Consider the following 24,085-nt stretch of genomic DNA (forward strand, 5'->3'; position numbering starts at 1 on the left):
GATCATAAAGTAGGGGTCCACTGTATCAGCAACACTTCTGTAAATGGTAGGACTTGATGTTGCCATCAGGTGAGCATCTAATGCCAACTTCGCAGCCTCATATCTCAGTAAGTACTGCCCCTATTTTTTTTTTTTTTATCCTGTAACACTTAGAAAAATGCACTCTTTATTTCGATTTTTTTTTTTTTTTTTAAATATTCAGGGCGCTGGGCAAGATAATATATGTATACATTTGGACCGTTTAGAGGTTAAGAGGATGCTTGATTTTTTCGACTTAATTTTGCTGATAACTCGAGAACGCCTCATCAAATTGGCTTCAAATTTTAACACTTATGTAGAGAAATGAGGACCAAATTCTTGGAGCAATTGGCATGTTCACATGCCCTGTGACCAAAGCTGAACCCATTCCCATCCTCCTGGAATAGCTTGGATAACTTTAGAAATTCTCAGTGGTAAAGCTTCAAACTATCAAAAAAGGTGCCAAAAAAATTTGATGATGACAGAGAGTGAAATTCATGTGGGTAGGTGCAGATTTAACAATTTTGTGTGAAATTTATATTTACGTTAAATCACGTTAAATAACTTTCATTTTACTACCTCTGTTGAACAGCTTCAAAATTTAATAGCTGATGCATCTTCGGGCCAGGATAGTACCTATTAAGTTTTGTTTGCATACAGGCAAATTTGTCAAATGTAGTAAAAACTTGGAGTAATTGAAATTCGTGCCAAAACCAAAGAATGATTCATCTAATTGGCTTCAAATTTTTCACTAGTGTGGTTTCCTGAAAACAAGGCACACTGTCATTGGGCAGTATAAATCCTTATTTGTCAATTTTTTTATATAAATAGTGATATTAATTATTTTATTCATTAACTGAAGATTGCTTCTGATTGGCTTAAAAATAATGATGAATTTTATAAGAAGGATGATGCCCCAAAGATTACTGTAAGTAGTAGGTGCAAATTTTAAATTGTACTGAATTGTAAAACATGGAATCATTGGAATCAGATCAGTTACTCGAGAAAGCCTTTTCTGATCAACTTCAGACTTTTACCGTTATTGGGCTTTTTTAAAATACAGCTTCTCATTCACTGAGCTGTGTAAATTTCAGTTTGCCACTCTTATTAAGCAAATTGTTTCCCATGTAATAACTATAAAATGCTGCTTCTGATCAACATCAAACCTTAAATGCTTGTGTATTTTAATAGGAAGTACAATATTTTTATTTATTTTGGCCTCTGTCAGTGCCAGTTTGCCCCCCCCCCCAAAAAAAAAAAATTGGTTATCAAATTAGATTTTTGAATAGCATCAAAATAAGATGTTTTTCTCACAAGATTATAAATAATTTTAAATAGAATGTAAATAAAAAAGGTAAAATAAAAAAAATCCATGGTTTTATGATAAACCTAAGTTTAATGAGGGGAAATTCCTTGGTAACATTATTATTTGTTTTTTTTCTCACGAAGTTTAATTTGTTATTTGAGAACACCTTATTCAATCACCTTCGAATTTTCAATGCTTGTTTAACATGTCTTGAGCAGGATTCATGGGACTATTTGCATGTGTGGGTGCCCTTTGCATAATACTACATAGGCCATCCCAAAATTTATTGTTTCCATGTGATGAGTAGAGACAGGTTCTTCCGATTGGCTTCGAAATTTCAACACTTGTGTATCGTACTTAGAAGAAGGTTGGTATATTTAATGGAGTATTTAGATGACATTTTGCTACTCTTAATCTTGAAATGGTATATTTTTTTATCTTATTGCATTATTTTTCCTTGTTGCTGGTGAGGGGATATTGATCTAGAGAACTGAATTTATCTTCCCTTTCTCCTGTTGTACAGGTGCTACACAGCTCATATGGATTTAGAGCTTTGATTCAAATATAACAATTGTGAATGGCATTATTTGTCAGTGGCTGATGCATCATATGAAACGGATGCAAAGTTTCATGGATTTAGGCTGTGATGCACAAATTTTGTTGGATTTTGTGCAGTAACTGGAAAATTCGTCTTCTGGTTAGCTTTAAACCTTTAGTGCTGATTTGTTTTCTCCAAAAGAAACAATCTCTCGATGTTAGGTTATGTAAGTTATCATATGCCAGTTTCATTAACCCTTCGACTGTTTCGGCCGTATATATACGTCTTACGACCTATTGTTTCGGATGTATATATACTCAATAATTCTAGCGGCTTCAAATCAAGCAGGAGGAAGCTGGTAGGCCCACATGTGAGAGAATGGGTCTGTGTGGTCGGTGTGCAATCCTGCAGCACACAGTGCATAATGAGAAAAAAAACCTCCGACCATATTTTTGGATTAAAACGCTGAATTTGAGTATTTTCCCATAGTATTTATGGTTGTATTCTCGTTTTCTTGGTCTCATTTGATAGAATGGAAAACATATTACAGAAATAAAGATGATTTTGATTAGTTTCACGATGAAAACGACCTTGAAATTGAGCTCAAAGTAGCAGAAATGTTCGATTTTTATCAATGTTCTAGAGTAAGCAAATCACACCACATGTCCAATACACGTCACCTGGGGAGTCTGATATTCTTTCACTAGTGCAGTGATATTATTTATACCATTTTTACAATAATGCAGTAGTCTGCATAACAGTAAATCTTCTGTTTTTTTTTTCAACAAGTTGGCCGTCTCCCACCGAGGCAGGGTGACCCAAAAAAGAAAGAAAATCCCCAAAAAGAAAATACTTTCATCATCATTCAACTCTTTCACCACACTCACACATTATCACTGTTTTTGCAGAGGTACTCAGAATACAACAGTTTAGAAGCATATACGTATAAAGATACACAACATATCCCTCCAAACTGCCAATATCCCAAACCCCTCCTTTAAAGTACAGGCATTGTACTTCCCATTTCCAGGACTCAAGTCCAACCATATGAAAATAACCGGTTTCCCTGAATCCCTTCACTAAATATTACCCTGCTCACACTCCAACAGATCATCAGGTCCCAAGTACCATTCGTCTCCATTCACTCCTATCTAACATGCTCGCACACGCTTGCTGGAAGTCCAAGCCCCTCGCCCACAAAACCTCCTTTACCCCCTCTCTCCAACCCTTTCGAGGACGACCCCTACCCCGCCTTCCTTCCCCTATAGATTTATATGCTTTCCATGTCATTCTACTTTGATCCATTCTCTCTAAATGACCAAACCACCTCAACAACCCCTCTTCTGCCCTCTGACTAATACTTTTATTAACTCCACACCTTTTCCTAATTTTCACACTCCGAATTTTCTGCATAATATTTACACCACACATTGCTCTTAGACAGGACATCTCCACTGCCTCCAACTGTCTCCTTGCTGCTGCATTTACCAACCAGGCTTCACATCCATATAAGAGTGTTGGTACTACTATACTTTCATACATTCCCTTCTTTGCCTCCATAGATAATGTTTTTTGACTCCACATATACCTCAATGCACCACTCACCTTTTTTCCCTCATCAATTCTATGATTAACCTCATCCTTCATAAATCCATCCACCGACACGTCAACTCCCAAGTATCTGAAAACATTCACTTCTTCCATACTCCTCCTCCCCAATTTGATATCCAATTTTTCTTTATCTAAACCATTTGATACCCTCATCACCTTACACTTTTCTATGTTCACTTTCAACTTTCTACCCTTACACACATTCCCAAACTCATCCACTAACCTTTGCAATTTTTCTTTAGAATCTCCCATAAGCACAGTATCATCAGCAAAAAGTAACTGTGTCAATTCTCATTTTGAATTTAATTCCCCATAATTTAATCCCACCCCTCTCCCGAACACCCTAGCATTTACTTCTTTTACAACCCCATCTATAAATATATTAAACAACCATGGCGACATTACACATCCCTGTCTAAGACCTACTTTTACCGGGAAGTAGTCTCCCTCTCTTCTAGTAGAAACACCCTAACCTGAGCCTCACTATCCTCATAAAAACTCTTTACAGCATTTAGTAACTTACCACCTATTCCATATATGTACATGTACTTGCAACATCTGCCACATTGCTCCTCTATCCACTCTATCATATGCCTTTTCTGAATCCATAAATGCCATAAAAACCTCCCTACCTTTATCTAAATACTGTTCACATATATGCTTCAATGTAAACACTTGATCTACACATCCCCTACCCACTCTGAAACCTCCTTGCTCATCCGCAATCCTACATTCTGTCTTGCCTCTTAATTCTTTCAATTATGACCCTACCGTACACTTTTCCTGGTATACTCAGTAAACTTATTCCTCTATAATTTTTACAGTCTCTTTTGTCCCCTTTCCCTTTATATAAAGGGACTATACATGCTCTCTGCCAATCCCTAGGTACCTTCCCCTCTTTCATACATTTATTAAACAAAAGTACCAACCACTCCAACACTATATCCCCCCCCTGCTTTTAACATTTCTGTCATGATCCCATCAGTTCCAGCTGCTTTACCCCCTTTCATTCTACGTAATGCCTCACGTACCTCCCCCATACTTACATTCTGCTCTTCTTCACTCCTAAAAGATGGTATACCTCCCTGACCAGTGCATGAAATTACTGCCTCTCTTTCTTCCTGAACATTTAAAAGTTCCTCAAAATATTCTCGCCATCTACCTAATACCTCCATCTCCCCATCTACTAACTCCCCTACTCTGTTCTTAACTGACAAATCCATACTTTCCCTAGACTTTCTTAACTTGTTTAACTCCAAAATTTTTTCTTATTTTCATTAAAATTTCTTGACAGTGCCTCTCCCACTCTGTCATCTGCTCTCCTTTTGCACTCTCTCACCACTCTCTTCACCTTTCTTTTACTCTCCATATACTCTGCTCTTCTTATAACACTTCTGCTTTGTAAAAACCTCTCATAAGCTACCTTTTTCTCTTTTATCACACCCTTTACTTCATCATTCCACCAATCACTCCTCTTTCCTCCTGCCCCCATCCTCCTATAACCACAAACTTCTGCCCCACATTCTAATACTGCATTTTTAAAACTATTCCAACCCTCTTCAACCCCCCCACTACTCATCTTTGCACTAGCCCACCTTTCTGCCAGTAGTCGCTTATATCTCACCCAAACTTCCTCCTCCCTTAGTTTATACACTTTCACCTCCCTCTTACTTGTTGTTGCCACCTTCCTCTTTTCCCATCTACCTCTTACTCTAACTGTAGCTACAACTAAATAATGATCTGATATATCAGTTGCCCCTCTATAAACATGTACATCCTGGAGCCTACCCATCAATCTTTTATCCACCAATACATAATCTGTTATGAAGTTGGTAGAATTACCGACAATATGTAAAGTAAAAGGACGCAAGTGCAACTAATGTGACATTTATTGTGGCAACGTTTCGGTCTCCAGGAGCTTTATCAAGCCATTACAAACAATACATGGACACAGAGGATATAGAAAGGCTCAGAGTGAGGTGCAATACTAGTGAGGTACCATTTCGATGTTCACTAGTGGTGGTAGTAGTAGTAGTAGTAGTGGTAGTGACAAAAATAATACAATATGGTAGAGCAATTCATTCGTACATGAGTAAAAGGATATAAAAGCTATTACTTGGGTAACAGAAAAATAGGTTGGACAAATAGAGACTGGAAAGAGGCAGCTTGTTTCAGTGTTCACTCTCCTGTTTTACTACACAAAGCACATTACAGAGAGTGAACACTGAAACAAGCTGCCTCTTTCCAGTCTCTATTTGTCCAACCTATTTTTATGTTACCCAAGTAAAAGCTTTTATATCCTTTTACTAATGTACGAATTAATTGCTCTACCATATTGTATTACTTTCGTCGCTACCACTACTACTACTACTACTACTACTACCACTAGTGAACATCGAAATGGAACCTCACTAGTATTGCACCTCACTCTGAGCCTTTATATATCCTCTGTGTCCATGTATTGTTTGTAATGGCTTGATAAAGCTCCTGGAGAGTGAAACGTTGCCACAATAAATGTCACATTAGTTGCACTTGTGTCCTTTTACTTTACAATACATAATCTAACAAACTACTTTCATTACGTGCTACATCATACCTTGTATATTTATTTATCCTCTTTTTCATAAAATATGTATTACTTATTATCAAATCTCTTTCTACACACAGCTCAATTAAAAGCTCCCCATTTACATTTACCCCTGGCACCTCAAATTTACCTACTACTCCCTCCATGACATTTTTACCCACTTTAGCATTGAAATCCCCAACCACCATTACTCTTACACCTGACTCAAAACTCCCCATGCATTCACACAACATTTCCCAAAATCTCTCTCTCTCTCTCTCCTCTACACTTCTCTCTTCTCTAGGTGCATACACACTTACTATAACCCACTTTCCACATCTAATCTTTATTTTACTCCACCTAATCCTTGAATTTATGCATTTATAGTCCCTCTTTTCCTGCCATAGCTTATCCTTCAACATTATTGCTACTCCTTCTTTAGCTCTAACTCTATTTGAAACCCCTGACCTAATCCCATTTATTCCTCTCCATTGAAACTCTCCCACCCCCTTCAGCTTTGTTTCACTTAAAGCCAGGACATCCAGCTTCTTCTCATTCATAACATCCACAATCATCTCTTTCTTATCATTTGCACAACATCCACGCACATTCAGAGTTCCCACTTTGACAATTTTCTTCTTATTCTTTTTAGTAATCTTTACAGGAAAAGGGGTTGCTAGCCCATTGTTCCCAGCATTTTAGTTGACTTTGTGTGAATAAAAAATCAAAATAGAAAGTAAGAGTAATTTAAGAAGGGCCTAGAGATATGACTGATGAACAGAGGATATGTTATTTTAGTGCCAAGAATGTCTGCATTGTTTATTCTGGACCCTGTTTTGAAATTGGCATCTTTTTAAATATGCATGAAGTTGCCCAAATTGCCAATTTCTGACCACTTTATTGGGTAGTTGAAATTTGTAAATGGGCAGTTTCTTGTACCCATATGATAGAAAAAATGGAGTTCTAAAGAAATAGCTATGAGTTTGGTCGACTGGAACAATGGAATTGGCCGAAAATAGGGCTTGAAGTTGGCGAAATTGCTGATACATGTATATCACCGAGATCGCTAACTTCGTGAGAGCATAATTCCGTAAGTTTTTGATCAAATTTCGTATTTGGTGTCATTACCATCGGGAAAAGATTCTCTATTATTTCATGAGAAAAAAATAATTTTTGTTTTTTTCCAAAAGTTTTTCGACACCAGGAGACACTTCAGGATTTAGGATGCGACAGTCAAAGGGTCAGTCAAATTGGTTTCCATGAAATAACTGGAGAAAGTCTCTTCTGTACACTCTTCCATAAAACTTGTTTGCTTACTTACTGAACTTAGTTTTTTTTTAACCCTTTCAGAGTCCAGAGGCCAAATTTCGAAGTGTGCACCAGGGTCCAAGAATTTTCAAAACAAAAATTTGTTATTTTTTCTTATGAAATGGTAGAGAAACTTTTTCTGAAAGTAATAAAACAAAAAGTACAATATTTGATGGAAAATTGACAAAATTATGCTTTTGTGAATTTTGATGTGTCAGCGATATTTACGAATTGGCGATTTTGCCGACTTTGACTCCCATTTTAGGCCAATTACATTATTCCAGTCGACCAAGTTCTTAGCTATTTCACTAGTATTACTTCTATTCTATCGATTGAGCACAAGAAATCACCCAGTCAACTGTTTCAACTACAAAATAAAGTGATCAGAAATTGGTAATTTGGCCAATTTAACACAAAGTTCAAAATATTCCAATTTCAAAATAGGATCCAGAATAAACAGTGAAGGCATTCCTGGCACTAAACTAACATTTCCTCTGTTCATTAGTTATGTTTTCAGGCTTTACAAATGAATTCCATTTTTATTTTTTATTCACATAATGAATTTTTATTCAAACCAAAAAAATAGAAGATTTACTGTTATGCAATATTGTAATAATTGTGTAAATATCATCACCACATTTGTGAATGTATATTAGACCTACCAGCTGGCGTGTATTAGACATGTGAGGTCGTTTGTTTACTCTTGAACATCGGCAAAAATTTAACATTTCCGCTACTTTGAGCTCAGTTTCAAGCCATTTTCAGTACTAAAACCAATCAAAATCATCTCTATTTCTGTAATATATCTTCCATTCTATCAAATGAGACCAGGAAATCACAAATACAACTATAAAAAACATACGAAAAACATTGCAAAGTCGCTGTTTTAATCGAAAATCACGGTCTCAGTTTTTTTTCTCTTGTTATACACTGTGTGCTGCAGGATTTGTTTTATGTGGTGCACACATACCACATAGATGTATTCTCTCATATCTAGGCCCAAATTTACCACTCACAGCTTATCAGAGTGAGCTGAGCTCATTGCGTAGATCTATGGTTTGGACCCTCAACATAAAGCCGTAGATCTATGGCACGGACCCTGAAAGGGTTAAAACTCAGGCTTCCTTAGAGAAAATTGATTGATTTTGGCATGTGTAGGTCTGTTTGCTGTTTTTGGAAGAAATTGGATAAAATGAAGTAATGCTTGTCACAGTAATTTGTGAGTGTCACATCTGATCAGCTTAAATCCTTCAGTAAAGAATTGATAATACAACTTCTGAACAGCTCTAAGCTTAATGTGCTTGTGTATTTTAGGATATTGATCTCTTTGAAAGGTTTGAATTAGGTTTGGGCTATATATGTCCTTATTTACTGTTTGTAATGAAGAAATTTGAATATCACTTTCCATACGGTTTGTGAATGTGTGTGCTGATTTCCTTCAAATGTTCAGTGTTAATATTTTACTGCACTATCAACTAATTCTAATTGTATGCATTGAGGCAAAGGATTGGGTTATTTAATAAGGGGATTTTGCAGTGACTGAAATACACTTAGTTCTGGTCAGTGATTCTTGTGAATGTCAATATTATCTAGATTTGAGTGATAATTACAGATATGGTCTCTGAATTGCAATATACTCAGATTTGAAACTATTTTTTTTTTTTAACACACTGGCTGTCTCCCACTGAGGCAGGGTCACCCAAAAAGGAAACACTTCACCATCATTCATACTATCAGTGTCATGCCAGAGGCATGCAGATATAACAGATATGAAATTTGTTATGAAAACATAGTTTTGAATTTGTGGATTATTGCTCACTGACTGAATTTCTCATGAGAAATTCCTCTTTTATTCTATATACACTTTCTATTGCAGAAATTCTTTTTGGACTTTATGCAAATATCTGGAAATTCTTTTAAATAAATTGTCATTCATCCAGTGTTATTACAGTTACACGATTTAAGAAAATATATAGCAGGTATTTTTAACATGATCTGCTTTGCTATAGTAGCAGCGGACAAAGGAATGTACTATAGGCAGACAATTTGGCTGCAGTGATTACAGTATTTTTAAACCACATTGTTGTACATAGATGCTGATGTTGTGATGTTTTATTATGAACATTATGACAATTTTATGTTGATAAAAAAAAATTTAGTACAGGTTGAACGTCACTAATCCGGCATCATCGGGACCTGTAGGGTGTCGGATTAGTGATTTTGCCAGATTACAGATTGGTTAGGTTAGAATACACTTACCCTAACGGCGATATTTACAAATCGGCAATTTTGCTCACTTTACACCCTATTTTTGGCCCATTCCATTGTTCTAATCTATCAAACTCATAGCTGTTTTGCTAGTACGTACATACTTCTATTCTGTCTATTGAGTACAAAAAATCGCCTATTTACCTATTTCAACTACCCAATAAAGTGGTCAGAAATTGGTAATTTGGCCAATTTCACACAAATTTCAAGAGATGCCAATTTCAAAATAGAGTCCAGAATAAACACTGCAGACATTCCTGGCACTAAAATAACATTTTCTCTGTTCATAGCCACGTCTCTAGACCCCTTTTATATTACACTTGCTTTCCATTCTGAATTATTGTAATGTACAAATAATGTCAACCCATTTGTGACTGCGTATTAGACCAACCAGTTGGTCACATATTGGTCACATATTGTTTACTCTTGAACATCGGCAAAAATTGAACATTTCCGCTAATTTGAGCTCAGTCTCAAGGTACTTTCTTTTGTGTAACTAATCAAAATCACATCTATTTTTGTAATATATCTTCCATTCTGTCACATGAGACCACAAAAATAATTTTTTTTTTTTATTATCACACTGGCCGATTCCCACCAAGGCAGGGTGGCCTGAAAAAGAAAAACTTTCACCATCATTCACTCCATCACTGTCTTGCCAGAAGGGTGCTTTACACTACAGTTTTTAAACTGCAACATTAACACCCCTCCTTCAGAGTGCAGGCACTGTACTTCCCATCTCCAGGACTCAAGTCCGGCCCGCCGGTTTCCCTGAACCCCTTCATAAATGTTACTTTGCTCACACTCCAACAGCACGTCAAGTATTAAAAACCATTTGTCTCCATTCACTCCTACCAAACACGCTCACGCATGCCTGCTGGAAGTCCAAGCCCCTCGCACACAAAACCTCCTTTACACCCTTCCTCCAACCTTTCCTAGGCCGACCCCTACCCCGGCTTCCTTCCACTACAGACTGATACACTCTTGAAGTCATTCTGTTTCGCTCCATTCTCTCTACATGTCCGAACCACCTCAACAACCCTTCCTCAGCCTTCTGGACAACAGTTTTGGTAATCCCGCACCTCCTCCTAACTTCCAAACTAGGAATTCTCTGCATTATATTCACACCACACATTGCCCTCAGACATGACATCTCCAATGCCTCCAGCCTTCTCCTCGCTGCAACATTCATCACCCATGCTTCACACCCATATAAGAGCGTTGGTAAAACTATACTCTCATACATTCCCCTCTTTGCCTCCAAGGACAAAGTTCTTTGTCTCCACAGACTCCTAAGTGCACCACTCACCCTTTTCCCCTCATCAATTCTATGATTCACCTCATCTTTCATAGACCCATCCGCTGACATGTCCACTCCCAAATATCTGAATACATTCACCTCCTCCATACTCTCTCCCTCCAATCTGATATCCAATCTTTCATCACCTAATCTTTTTGTTATCCTCATAACCTTACTCTTTCCTGTATTCACTTTTAATTTTCTTCTTTTGCATACCCTACCAAATTCATCCACCAATCTCTGCAACTTCTCTTCAGAATCTCCCAAGAGCAACTGTGACAACTCTCACTTTGTGTGATTCTTTATCTTTTAAATCCACGCCTCTTGCCAAGACCCTTGCATTTACTTCTCTTACAACCCCATCTATAAATATATTAAACAACCACGGTGACATCACACATCCTTGTCTAAGGCCTACTTTTACTGGGAAATAATTTCCCTCTTTCCTACATACTCTAACTTAAGCCTCACTATCCTCGTAAAAACTCTTCGCTGCTTTCAGTAACCTACCTCCTATACCATACACCTGCAACATCTGCCACATTGCCCCCCTATCCACCCTGTCATACACCTTTTCCAAATCCATAAATGCCACAAAGACCTCTTTATAGCCTTATCTAAATACTGTTCACTTATATGTTTCACTGTAAACACCTGGTCCACACACCCCCTGCCTTTCCTAAAGCCTCCTTGTTCATCTGCTATCCTATTCTCCGTCTTACTCTTAATTCTTTCAATAATAACTCTACCATACACTTTACCAGGTATACTCAACAGACTTATCCCCCTATAATTTTTGCACTCTCTTTTGTCCCCTTTGCCTTTATACAAAGGGACTATGCATGCGCTCTGCCAATCCCTAGGTACCTTACCCTCATCCATACATTTATTAAATAATTGCACCAACCACTCCAAAACTATATCCCCACCTGCTTTTAACATAAAAACCGTACGAAAATGCACCACAAAGTCGCTATTTTACACCAGAAACATGGTCGCAGCTTTTTTCTCATGCACTGTGTGCTGCAGGATTTTTGTTTTTATATAGTTCACACTTACCATACAGGCCTATTCTCTCATGTAGGCCCAGATTTACCAGTCGCAGCTTATCTAAGTGAGCGAACTCATGGCTTCAAAGCCACCTTATCTTTTATGGACAGTGTACAGTTATGTGCTTTACAAAGCAAGAAGCATTTCCTTTATTCATTGGAACCATGGCTAGGGCTGAAAGTGAGCAGGTTATAACAATAAATGGAGAAAAAGAAATTAGAATGATTTGTGCAGCAAGTAGTGCCACCAGTAGCGCAAGTAGCAGCAGGTTGGTGGGACTACCCCGGCAACTTGAAATTATGCTAGCTGAAATTAGTGCCGGATTACTGATGGAACCGGATTACCGATTGCTGGATTAGTGATGGCCAACCTGTATGTGTGATATTGATATACTGTTCTTAATTAATGGGTTACAATGTTATAACATCATACTATGTATGTGCTTTCAGTTAAAATTAGATTGACTCAGTGACAATTAATTTAATTACTGGAATTATTTTAACCCTTTCACTGTCATGACCCTAGAAATTAAAAGTGCTGACAGTGTTGCAATTTTTTCAGAAAAAATTATAATAATTCTGTCTATTGAAATGGGAGGAAATCTTTTTCTGAAGGTAATGGCATCAAAATTGTGAAATTTAATAAAAAATTCGCAGAATTTTGCAGATGCAAAGTTAGCAGTGTGGGCACAATTTATGGAGCAGCAATTTCACCCATTTAGCCCTATTGCTCAGTTTGACCTAATTCCTAGCTATTTCACCAGTATGCATTCTGTTTTATCAATTGAGAACAAGCAACTGCCCATTCACCTATCAGAACTACCCTATAATATGCACAGGAGATAGTATTTGGGTTTATTTTACACAAGATTCAACAAATTCCAGTTTAAAAATAGAATCCAAAATAAACATTATGCATTCTGCCACTAAAGCAATCTTTCCACTGTTAATTAATCACATTCCCAGGCCTCTCCTGTATAACACCATCTCTAAGTTAAAGTTTTACCCTATTGGATAATAAAATATAACCAAGAATATAACTAGGATTCTTCCATTCTATCACTTGATACCAAAAACAGTTAATAAAACCCTAAACCTACCTCACATCACTTTTCAACCAATCACAAGGCGAGAGGTTTGTTTTCCATCGTGCACTGTGTGGGAGCAGGATTTTTTTTTATGCTATGCACACCCATTGCAAAGACCCATTCTTTCATGTCTAGACCAAAATTTACAGCTCACAGCATACTTGAAGGCACTGCTTAAAACGTAGATTTATGTGAGCAGTACTTTCATCAATAATGTTGGTCTACATGGGAGAGAGTGAAAGGGTTAAAAGAAATTTTACTATTTAATTTTGTGTCTGTTTTAAGAATGTGTCAATTTCAATATAAACCCTTTCAATAATTCAGAATATTAGCAGATGGACAACTTTAATGTAGGTGAGAGTACATAGTACAATAATGATTGTTGCTCAGTTTTAGTACTTTCACTTAACTTAAGCTTAATTTTTGAGTCTTTATTATAATATAACATTAAATACTGCATAAATTGAATTAACTTTTATTTCTAGATTAGTCCAATTTTTAAAGAATGAATATATAAATGCAAAGTATAAACTTTGGACAGACTTTGTTCAACCTGAATAATATTAATGAGATAACTAATTATAAGCTGCTATATTGGCAATACATTTATTATTTTGTTATATATGAGCAAAATATTCTCTGTCCAACAGGTTCAAAGATATGGTGGAGTCTGTGATTCGTAATAACCGTGAGAAGTACCACAAGTAAGTTATATTTTACTTTTTAGCTTATTTTGATAATGATTAGTGTCATCACCCCTGCCATCTATAATTACCATATTTCGCAGCTTATTAGAAGCATTTTTCCCCATGAAATGTCTCCAAAAACCACCCTGTGGCCTATTAACTGAAAGTCAGTTATGGGAGTTATAAGTTTTGGGTGTGGGGTGGGCTGTATCTATCTCAGTTACGTCCAGTACCGAGCCATTGAAACTAAAACAAGTCCAGTGTTTTAAAATTACAGTAAATTAATAGTGTTTTGAGACGAGCTATTTATGAAATACGGATTCTGTACTGGGATGTTGACAGAAAACAAAATTCCTCCTTAAGTAACACCTCCCTTTCTTATTTCTTAAACTACCCAAATCACAAAGCATCATCATTTATGGTAGGCACTTTAAAGTAATGCTACCATATGTTATGCTATCGTTAGCACATGCTGGGTATTTTCACTTTCTTGCTAGGTACCGGTAATTATATTAACTGTATGTTATGGTACTTATGGTGTCAAATATTGCCAAGCAAATACGATGGCCCAACAACAGCTAAAGCAGCCATTTTTGTTTATACCAATAGTCACTGACAAAGACACATCAGCATGCACTCTGGGATCCTCACTATATAGTTGCATGCACAGCAGCAGCTCAGCCACCAGCAATTGTTTCACCATTTCAGATTGAGAGATCATCAGGGTGTTCAGGTGAGCACTAGGCCTTTCATATGTTTTGACCTACCCATAAATCAAACGTAACCTTATTTCTGCATGTAAAATTGCCATAGGTTTCGGTGGAGTATATATTACTTGGTATTAGGCACTCTTAACTCTTTTTTCTGATTATTACCTTCTAAATTGGGATGCGTCTAATGTATCGGAGCATCTTATAAGCCGCGAAATACGGTATGTATTTGTGGAGAAAGTGAGCTCCAGCTCTTGGTTCTATCTTTTAGCTTTTGACTAGGTGATATGATGGATCATTACTCAGATCATTCTATCTCTTTACCACTTACAGTGAAGAAGTGTTTTCTGAGAGCCCACTAGCTTATTTGTGTGTACAGGTCTCCCCCAACATTCACGAGGGTTAGGGGATCAAGAGCCTCGCGAATGCTGAAAAATCGCGAATGTTTGGTGCCCCCAATATATTGTAGGGAAATCTAATACAATACTGCTTTTTTTTTCCTTAACCTATTGAACCATGAACAGCCATAAAACACATGAAAACATCATAAAATATGCATTGTATGTACATACATGCTCCTCCCACTCATATATTTGTCCAATCTCTTTCTAAAGCTACCTAAGGTCCAGTCGATGCTAAAATCTTGGGTAGTTTCAAATTTAGGTTGGATAAATACATGAGTGAGAGGGGTTGGATTTGAGTGGGATTTGGACGTGAGTAGATAGAATTATCAAAGCTTATTGCTTGGGTAGCATTTATTCTGTAGTGGGTTGGATTTGTGAATTGCCTGCCAAGTATAAGCCAACAGGCCTACTGCAGATTTCCTCCTTTCTTATGTTGATGATGTCACATTCTACTCAGATCAAACGATTCTCACTTGAAAAAGTTGTCCAAGGTGTTTTCTCTTCTGTACCACGGTGTCTTTGTGTTGCAGTGTCTGACAGAGTGAATATCAAAATTGGGTAGAATTTACAGAGGGGCATAAAAATTTGATTTTAAGTGTGATATACCGTCCACCAAACTTGGACAGAGACCGAGGAAGACTACTCTGGGAGGAAATTGTTAAGGCCACAAGGCACGACAATGTTGTGATTCTAGGGGACTTTAACTTTAGTAATATTGATTGGAATTTTCTAGCTGGGAACTTAGAATCTAACGACTTTTTAGAAGTAGCTCAGGATTATTTTTTGAAGCAGTTTGTGACAGAACCTACAAGGGGAAATAACCTGCTTGACTTAGTTCTGGCAAACAAGGAATCCCTTGTTAATAATTTAGAAATTTCAGAGGAACTTGGTGCTAGCGACCACAAATCAATTACATTTAGCATTGAATGGAAGTATGATAGTAGGGATAACTCAGTAACAGTCCCAGATTTTCGCTTAGCAGATTACGATGGGCTTAGAGACACTTATCTGTTGACTGGGGTAATGAAGAGTGCTGTCAGTATGACAGTTTTCTGAACATTATACATGCTGCCCAAAGAACATTTATCCCGTATAAAGAAATTAGATCAAACAGAAATGATCCAAAATGGATGAATAATAGGCTCAAATATCTTTTAGGGCATAAGAAAGGAATTTATAGGCATATCAAAAGAGGTGAGTCATCTTATGAATCAGTATATTGACATTAAGAGGGACGTTAAAAAGGGGATAAGAAAAGCTAAACGGGACTATGAAATTAAAGTTGCCAGGGATTCAAAAACTAACCCAAAAAGTGTTTTCCAGGTGTATAGAACAAAAGTTAGAGATAAGATAGGTCCCCTTAAAAATAACTATGGGCATCTTACTGACAAAGAGAATGAAATGTGCTCAATTTTAAATAATTATTTTATCTCGACTTTTACACAGGAAGACACTAACTATATCCCAGTAATTCATTTTTATAGTGGGTCTGAAGAAGATAAATTAAGTAACATCAGAGTCACTAGTGAAAAGGTTATGAAACAAATAGACCGACTGAAGCAAAATAAGTTGCCGGGACCTGATGAGCTTTTTTCAAGGGTTCTTAAGGAATGCAAAATGGAACTCTCTGAACCATTAACTAATATTTTTAATTTATCTCTTCAAACAGATGTTGTGTCTGATATGTGGAAGATGGCTAATGTAATTCCTATTTTTAAATCGGGATAAGTCATTACCGTCAAATTTCCGCCCAATAAGCCTGACCTCAATTGTAGGCAAATTGCTAGTCAATTATAGCTGAGACTATAAGAATCCATCTGATTAATGATACTCAGCATGGATTCACGAGAGGCCGTTCTTGTCTAACCAGTTTATTAACTTTCTTCAGTAAAGCTTTTGAGGCTGTTGATCACGATAAAGAATTTGATATTATTTACTTAGATTTTAGTAAGGCTTTTGATAGAGTTCCGCACCAAAGACTGTTAAAGAAAGTGGCAGCTTATGGCATTGAAGGAAAAGTGCTGTCATGGATCGAGTCATGGCTCACAGACAGGAGGCAGAGAGTGTCCATAAATGTGGTTAAATCCGAGTGGGGATCTGTAACAAGTGGCGTTCCACTGGGATCAGTCTTGGGCCCGTTGTTGTTTATAATATAGTATGTCAATGATCTTGATGAGGGAATTACTAGTGAAATGAGCAAATTCGCCGATGACACAAAGATAGGTAGGATAATTGATTCAAATGTAGATATCAGGGAACTTCAGGAGGTGCAACTCTTGGGTATCTTTATTGAGGAAACATTTTGCCACACAGTGGCTTTATCAGTCCATAGAAAGGAGAAACATGAAGAACAGAAGGAGAAAGAGGTAATCAGTCCCTCAACCTTGAGTCGATGTGGTCAGTCCATCAATCTTGAATAGAATACCATAAGAACTGAGGGACTGAGGGAGAATGAGGTAATCACAGACTGATTACTTCATTCTCCTCCTGTTCTTCACGTTTCTCCTTTCTATGGACTGATGAAACCACTGTGTGGCAAAACGTTTCCTCAGTAAAGATACCCAAGAGTTGCACATGTGTCTAATTTTTCAACTTGTTGGTTCTCTGAACCATTCATCTACAACTTCAGGAGGATTTAGACAAACTCAATACCTGGTCAGAAAAGTGGCAGATGCAGTTCAGTGTTGATAAATGTAAGGTTCTGAAGCTCGGGAGTGTCTACAACCCTAGGACTTATAGGCTAAATAACGTAGAACTTAGCCATACAGATTGCGAAAAGGACTTGGGGGTTATGATAAGCAGCAACCTTAAACCAAGACAGCAATGCCTAAGTGTATGTAATAAGGCAAACAGATTACTGGGATTTATATCAAGAAGTGTAAGCAACAGATGATCAGTGGTTATATTACAGCTTTATACATCATTAGTAAGGCCTCACCTAGATTATGCAGCTCAGTTCTGGTCTCTATATTACAGAATGGACATAAATTCGTTAGAAAACGTTCAGCGTAGAATGACTAAATTAATACATAGCATTAGAAATCTTCCTTATGAAGAAAGATTGAGGACCCTTAACCCGTAAATGGTCCAAACGTATATATACGTTTTTTCAACATTTGAAAGTATGTCAAAAAAGTAGATCTTCTTTTTGTTTTTTTTACATTTGAAAATGTGTAAAAAAACTTTGATCTACTTTTTTTTTTTTTTTTTGTTATATTTGAAAATATGTAAAAAAAAACGTAGATCTACTTTTGTAGCACTACACATGTGAACATAGATCTGCTTGGACCGTTTACGGGTTAAATTACATTCACTTGTTAGACGAGGAATGAGGGGAGACATGATAGAAGTGTATAAGTGGAAGATGGGTATTAATAAAGGAGATATTAATAAGGTCTTGAGGATATCTCTCCAAGAGAGAACCCGCAGTAATGGATTTAAATTGGACAAGTTTAGATTTAGAAAGGACGTTGGAAAGTATTAGTTTGGAAGTAGGGTAGTTCATGAGTGGAACAGTCTGCCTAGTTGGGTTATTGAGGCTAGGACTTCGGGTAGTTTCAAATTTAGGTTGGATAAATACATGAGTGAGAGGGGTTGGATTTAAGTGGGACTTGCTTATAAGAACATAAGAATGGAGGAACACTTCAGAAGGCCTACTGGCCCATGCAAGGTAGGTCCTTATCAAAACGACCACTACCCAAAGCTACCCTAGAATTTACTCCCGTACCCAATGACACCAATCAAACCCAGCCCCTCCCACTCATATATTTGTCCAATCTCTTTTTAAAGCTACCCAAGGTCCTAACCTCGATCACCCCACTGGGAAGATTGTTCCACGCATCCACAACTCTGTTAGAAAACCAGTACTTACGTATGTCTTTTCTAAATCTAAATTTTTCTAACTTAAATCAATTATTTCTGGTTCTTACCTGGTTCGACACCCTCATTACTTCACCAATATACCGTTACCGGAACAGGTCAAGGATCCCCAGACAGCTTATATATTTAGGACTCTGCTAAAAAATCGTCTTATCTTACAATATTAACCAAATAAACCAAACATCTACTGACTAGTTTTATCATGTGACTACCTGGCTTTTAATTCTGCCATTCCATAAAATATTACCACCTGCACCATTCCGTGTAAATTAGATTTTGTACTAAGTATACATAAGATTTATTAAGTCCAAATAAGATTGTAAAACAGCTAACCACTATTCTATGTTTAGTTTTAAGTATAATTGCTATGTACTATTCTCTTATCTAGTTTTAATTAGTTACTATGTATTAGGATTAGTTTGCCCGAAATGCCTCGGCATGATAGTGGCTATCTTTGTACTTGGCAAATCAAAATTGTAATTACACATTGTAAATTTTACAAAGAAATAAACTTGTTATTTTTTTTCAACAAACCGGCCGTATCCCACCGAGGCAGGGTGGCCCAAAAGAAAAACAAAAGTTTCTCTTTTTAAATTTAGTAATTTATACAGGAAAAGGGGTTACTAGGCCCTTGCTCCTGGCATTTTAGTCACCTCTTACAACACGCATGGCTTACGGAGGAAGAATTCTGTTTCACTTCCCTGTGGAGATAAGAGGAAATAAACAAGAACAAGAACTGGAAAGAAAATAGAAGAAAAGCCAGAGGGGTGTGTATATATACACTTGTACATGTATGTGTAGTGTGACCTAAGTGTAAGTAGAAGTAGCAAGACGTATCTGAAATCTTGCATGTTTATGAGACAAAAAAGACACCAGCAATCCTACCATCATGTAAAACAATTACTACAGGTTTCTGTTAAACTTATTATTATTATTAATTATTATTATTAATGTTGTTACCACTATACTTTCGTACATTCCCTTCTTTGCCTCCATGGTAAACGTTCTTTGTCTCCACAGATATCTCTATGCACCACTAACCTTTTTTTCCTTCATCAATTCTATGGTTAACCTCATCCTTCATAAACCCATCCACTGGCAAGTCAACTCCCAAATATCTGAAAACATTCACTTCTTCCATACTCCCTTCCTCCAATGTGATATCCAGTTTTCCTTTATCTAAATCATTTGATACCCTCATCACCTTACTCTCATCTATGTTCACTTTCAACTTTCTACCTTTACATCAATTTTTATTAATCCGTTTTATTTTAAAACTATTGTATCCATTCCCTTGTCTGTCTCCATACATTTCTTTCATATTTTGGGCAATTGGGAGATTGACCAAGAGTTATCTAATTATTTTTATCTGCAAAATGTTTAATGTAAATCAATATTGTAACAGGCATTTCCAGTTTGGGTGGACTGGTACACCTGGTTTAGCAAACAGCATTGCAATGGAACGGCTCCCACTCCCATCTTTGCTAGTAGTAAATGCAACAACAATGCATCATCATCTGCCTGAGGATCCACCACAACACCTCACATCAGCTGCTATTGAAATGTTTTTGGATTCCATCATAGCAGAAACTGCCCCGGTAAGTTCAAGTATTCTGCAGTTTTTATTATCCTGTGTGAATATATCTGTACAATATTTCTGAATTTATTTTTTAATACATTGGCTATTTTCCTCCAAGGTGGGGTGACCCAAAGAAGTAAACGCACTCATTATTCATTCAATAGCTGTCTTGTTAAAAGTTTGAAGTACAGTGCAGGCACTGTACCTCAAACCTCCAGGACTCCTGAAATCCAGTCAAATCTTAGAAATATCTTGCCTCCGACTTAACACACTTGCACGTGCTTGCTGGATCCTCGAACTCCTACCCTTACTTCCATCCCTTTCTGGGATGACGCTCTTGATCACATCATATTCTAATTGAAAGTATAGAAGAAGTGTATGTATTTAGGTATTTGGGAATTGATGTGCTTGCAGATGGTGTTCGGGTATGAAAGGTATAATTCAGATTATGGCAGAAGGGTGTTGAGATGGTTTGGTCATTTAGAAAGGAAGGAATACTAACATTTTGTATTCTCTGCATAATATTCACACCACACGTTGATCTCAAATATGGCATTTCTGCTACCTCCAACATATGAATACTCAAGCAACTACAAGGTATAACTACAGTAGGGCCCTGCTTTACGGCATTTTGCTTTACAGTGTTCCTCTAATATGGCAATTTCAAATTATGACCAAAATTTGCTATACGGCGAGTGGTCTTTCAAATATAGCATGCCCCACCCGGTTTGTTTACATTCTCCATAAGCACATCTCTCTATTATGTCTGGAAACTTTTCAAAATTTCAAGTGTTTTAAAGTTTTTGCGTATTTTATATACAGTATACTCTGATAATTATACTTATGTGTACCTGTACCAAATATACTTACACCTTATGCTGGCATGCAGCTACACGTTAAAATCACTAAGTCTCTCTCTCTACTGAGCACCATATAATAATCTCTTAGGCACATTAAATGTCATATATTATGTTAATATAGATATTTCCATTAATCCATCTTTGATATTTTTCAAAATTATATAATAAACATGCTACATAACATATAAACATGATACGTACACCCACAGTAAATATAAGATTTGTTTACGTAGCGGTTGGTAGGAGTGTTGGAAGAATTAAGTTTTCTCTAGTCAGGCACTAGTTACTTAACTGTAGAAAAATATTCCTTTCATATGCCTTCTATGTATAGCTATTCATGACCCTTGTGGGTTTAGCACTTCTTTTTTTATTATGATTATAATGATAACTTGCAATAATAATAATAATAATAATAACTTGTAATAATAATTTGTAATAATATGCACTCTGAGTAAGTAAGTTTTTTCAGGAATACACAAATACAGTTACATATATTATCACACATAGCAGCATATGTGTAGGGAACCTAAGGTAACCCAAAAAACTCAGTGAGACTCATTAAATGTCGTACAAAATGTTAATATAGACATTTTGCTTAATCCATATATGATATTTTTTCAAAATTATATAATAAACATGCTACATAGCATCTTTTTTTTTCTCAACAAGTCGGCCATCTCCCACCGAGGCAGGGTGACCCAAAAAAGAAAGAAAATCCACAGAAGGAAAATACTTTCATCATCATTCAACACTTTCACTACACTCGCACATTATCACTCTTTTTGCAGAGGTGCTCAGAATACAACAGTTTAGAAGCATATACGTATAAAGATGCACAACATATCCCTCCAAACTGCTAATATCCCAAACCCCTCCTTTAAAGTGCAGGCATTGTACTTCCCATTTCCAGGACTCAAGTCCGACTGTATGAAAATAACCGGTTTCCCTGAATCCCTTCACTAAATATTACCCTGCTCACACTCCAACAGATCGTCAGGTCCCAAGTACCATTCGTCTCCATTCATTCCTATCTTACACACTCATGCACGCTTGCTGGAAGTCCAAGCCCCTCGCCCACAAAACCTCCTTTACCACCTCTCTCCAACCCTTTCGAGGACGACCCCTACCCTGCCTTCCTTCCCCTATAGATTTATATGCTTTCCATGTCATTCTACTTTGATCCATTCTCTCTAAATGACCAAACCACCTCAACAACCCCTCTTCTGCCCTCTGACTAATGCTTTTATTAACTCCACACCTTTTCCTAATTTCCACACTCCGAATTTTCTGCATAATATTTACACCACACATTGCCCTTAGACAGGACATCTCCACTGCCTCCAACCGTCTCCTCGCTGCTGCATTTACCACCCAAGCTTCACATCCATATAAGAGTGTTGGTACTACTATACTTTCATACATTCCCTTCTTTGCCTCCATAGATAACGTTTTTTGACTCCACATATACCTCAACGCACCACTTGCCTTTTTTCCCTCATCAATTCTATGATTAACCTCATCCTTCATAAATCCATCCGCCGACACGTCAACTCCCAAGTATCTGAAAACATTCACTTCTTCCATACTCCTCCTCCCCAATTTGATATCCAATTTTTCTTTATCTAAACCATTTGATACCCTCATCACCTTACTCTTTTCTATGTTCACTTTCAACTTTCTACCTTTACACACACTCCCAAACTCATCCACTAACCTTTGCAATTTTTCTTTAGAATCTCCCATAAGCACAGTATCATCAGCAAAAAGTAACTGTGTCAATTCCCATTTTGAATTTGATTCCCCATAATTTAATCCCACCCCTCTCCCAAACACCCTAGCATTTACTTCTTTTACAACCCCATCTATAAATATATTAAACAACCATGATGACATTACACATCCCTGTCTAAGACCTACTTTTACCGGGAAGTAGTCTCCTTCTCTTCTACACACCCTAACCTGAGCCTCACTATCCTCATAAAAACTCTTGACAACATTTAGTAACTTACCACCCATTCCATATACTTGCAACATCTGCCACATTGCTTCTCTATCCACTCTATCATATGCCTTTTCTAAATCTATAAATGCAATAAAAACTTCCCTACCTTTATCTAAATACTGTTCACATATATGCTTCAACATAAACACTTGATCTACACATCCCCTACCCACTCTGAAACCTCCTTGCTCATCCGCAATCCTACATTCTGTCTTACCTCTAATTCTTTCAATTATAACCCTACCGTACACTTTTCCTGGTATACTCAGTAAACTTAATCCTCTATAATTTTTACAATCTCTTTTGTCCCCTTTCCCTTTATATAAAGGGACTGTACATGCTCTCTGCCAATCCCTAGGTACCTTCCCATCTTTCATACATTTATTAAACAAAAGTACCAACCACTCCAACACTATATCCCCTCCTGCTTTTAACATTTCTGTCATGATCCCATCAGTTCCAGCTGCTTTACCCCCTTTCATTCTACGTAATGCCTCGCGTACCTCCCCCACACTTACATTCTGCTCTTCTTCACTCCTAAAAGATGGTATACCTCCCTGACCAAGTGCATGAAATTACCGCCTTCCTTTCTTCCTCAACATTTAAAAGTTCCTCAAAATATTCTCGCCATCAACCTAATACCTCCATCTCCCCATCTACTAACTCCCCTACTCTGTTTTTAACTGACAAATCCATACTTTCCCTAGGCTTTCTTAACTTGTTTAACTCACTCCAAAATTTTTTCTTATTTTCATTAAAATTTCATGACAGTGCCTCTCCCACTCTATCATCTGCTCTCCTTTTGCACTCTTTCACCACTCTCTTCACCTTTCTTTTACTCTCCATATACTCTGCTCTTCTTATAACACTTCTGCTTTGTAAAAACCTCTCATAAGCTACCTTTTTCTCTTTT

General features: G+C 37.0%; 1 protein-coding gene across 1 annotated transcript in view; it reads left to right on the forward strand.

Moving 5' to 3' along the window:
- Positions 1–24,085, forward strand: part of Tmx3 (Thioredoxin-related transmembrane protein 3) — a gene marked incomplete in the record, with an annotated part of 113,999 nt that overhangs the window by 64,842 nt on the left and 25,072 nt on the right. Inside the window, 2 exon segments of the mRNA XM_070091520.1 lie at positions 13,703–13,756; positions 20,137–20,329. Coding sequence (XP_069947621.1) covers positions 13,703–13,756; positions 20,137–20,329 — 247 coding nt within the window.

This window comes from Cherax quadricarinatus, chromosome 35, assembly GCF_038502225.1.
Source record: "Cherax quadricarinatus isolate ZL_2023a chromosome 35, ASM3850222v1, whole genome shotgun sequence".
In the NCBI taxonomy this organism is placed as follows: domain Eukaryota; kingdom Metazoa; phylum Arthropoda; class Malacostraca; order Decapoda; family Parastacidae; genus Cherax; species Cherax quadricarinatus.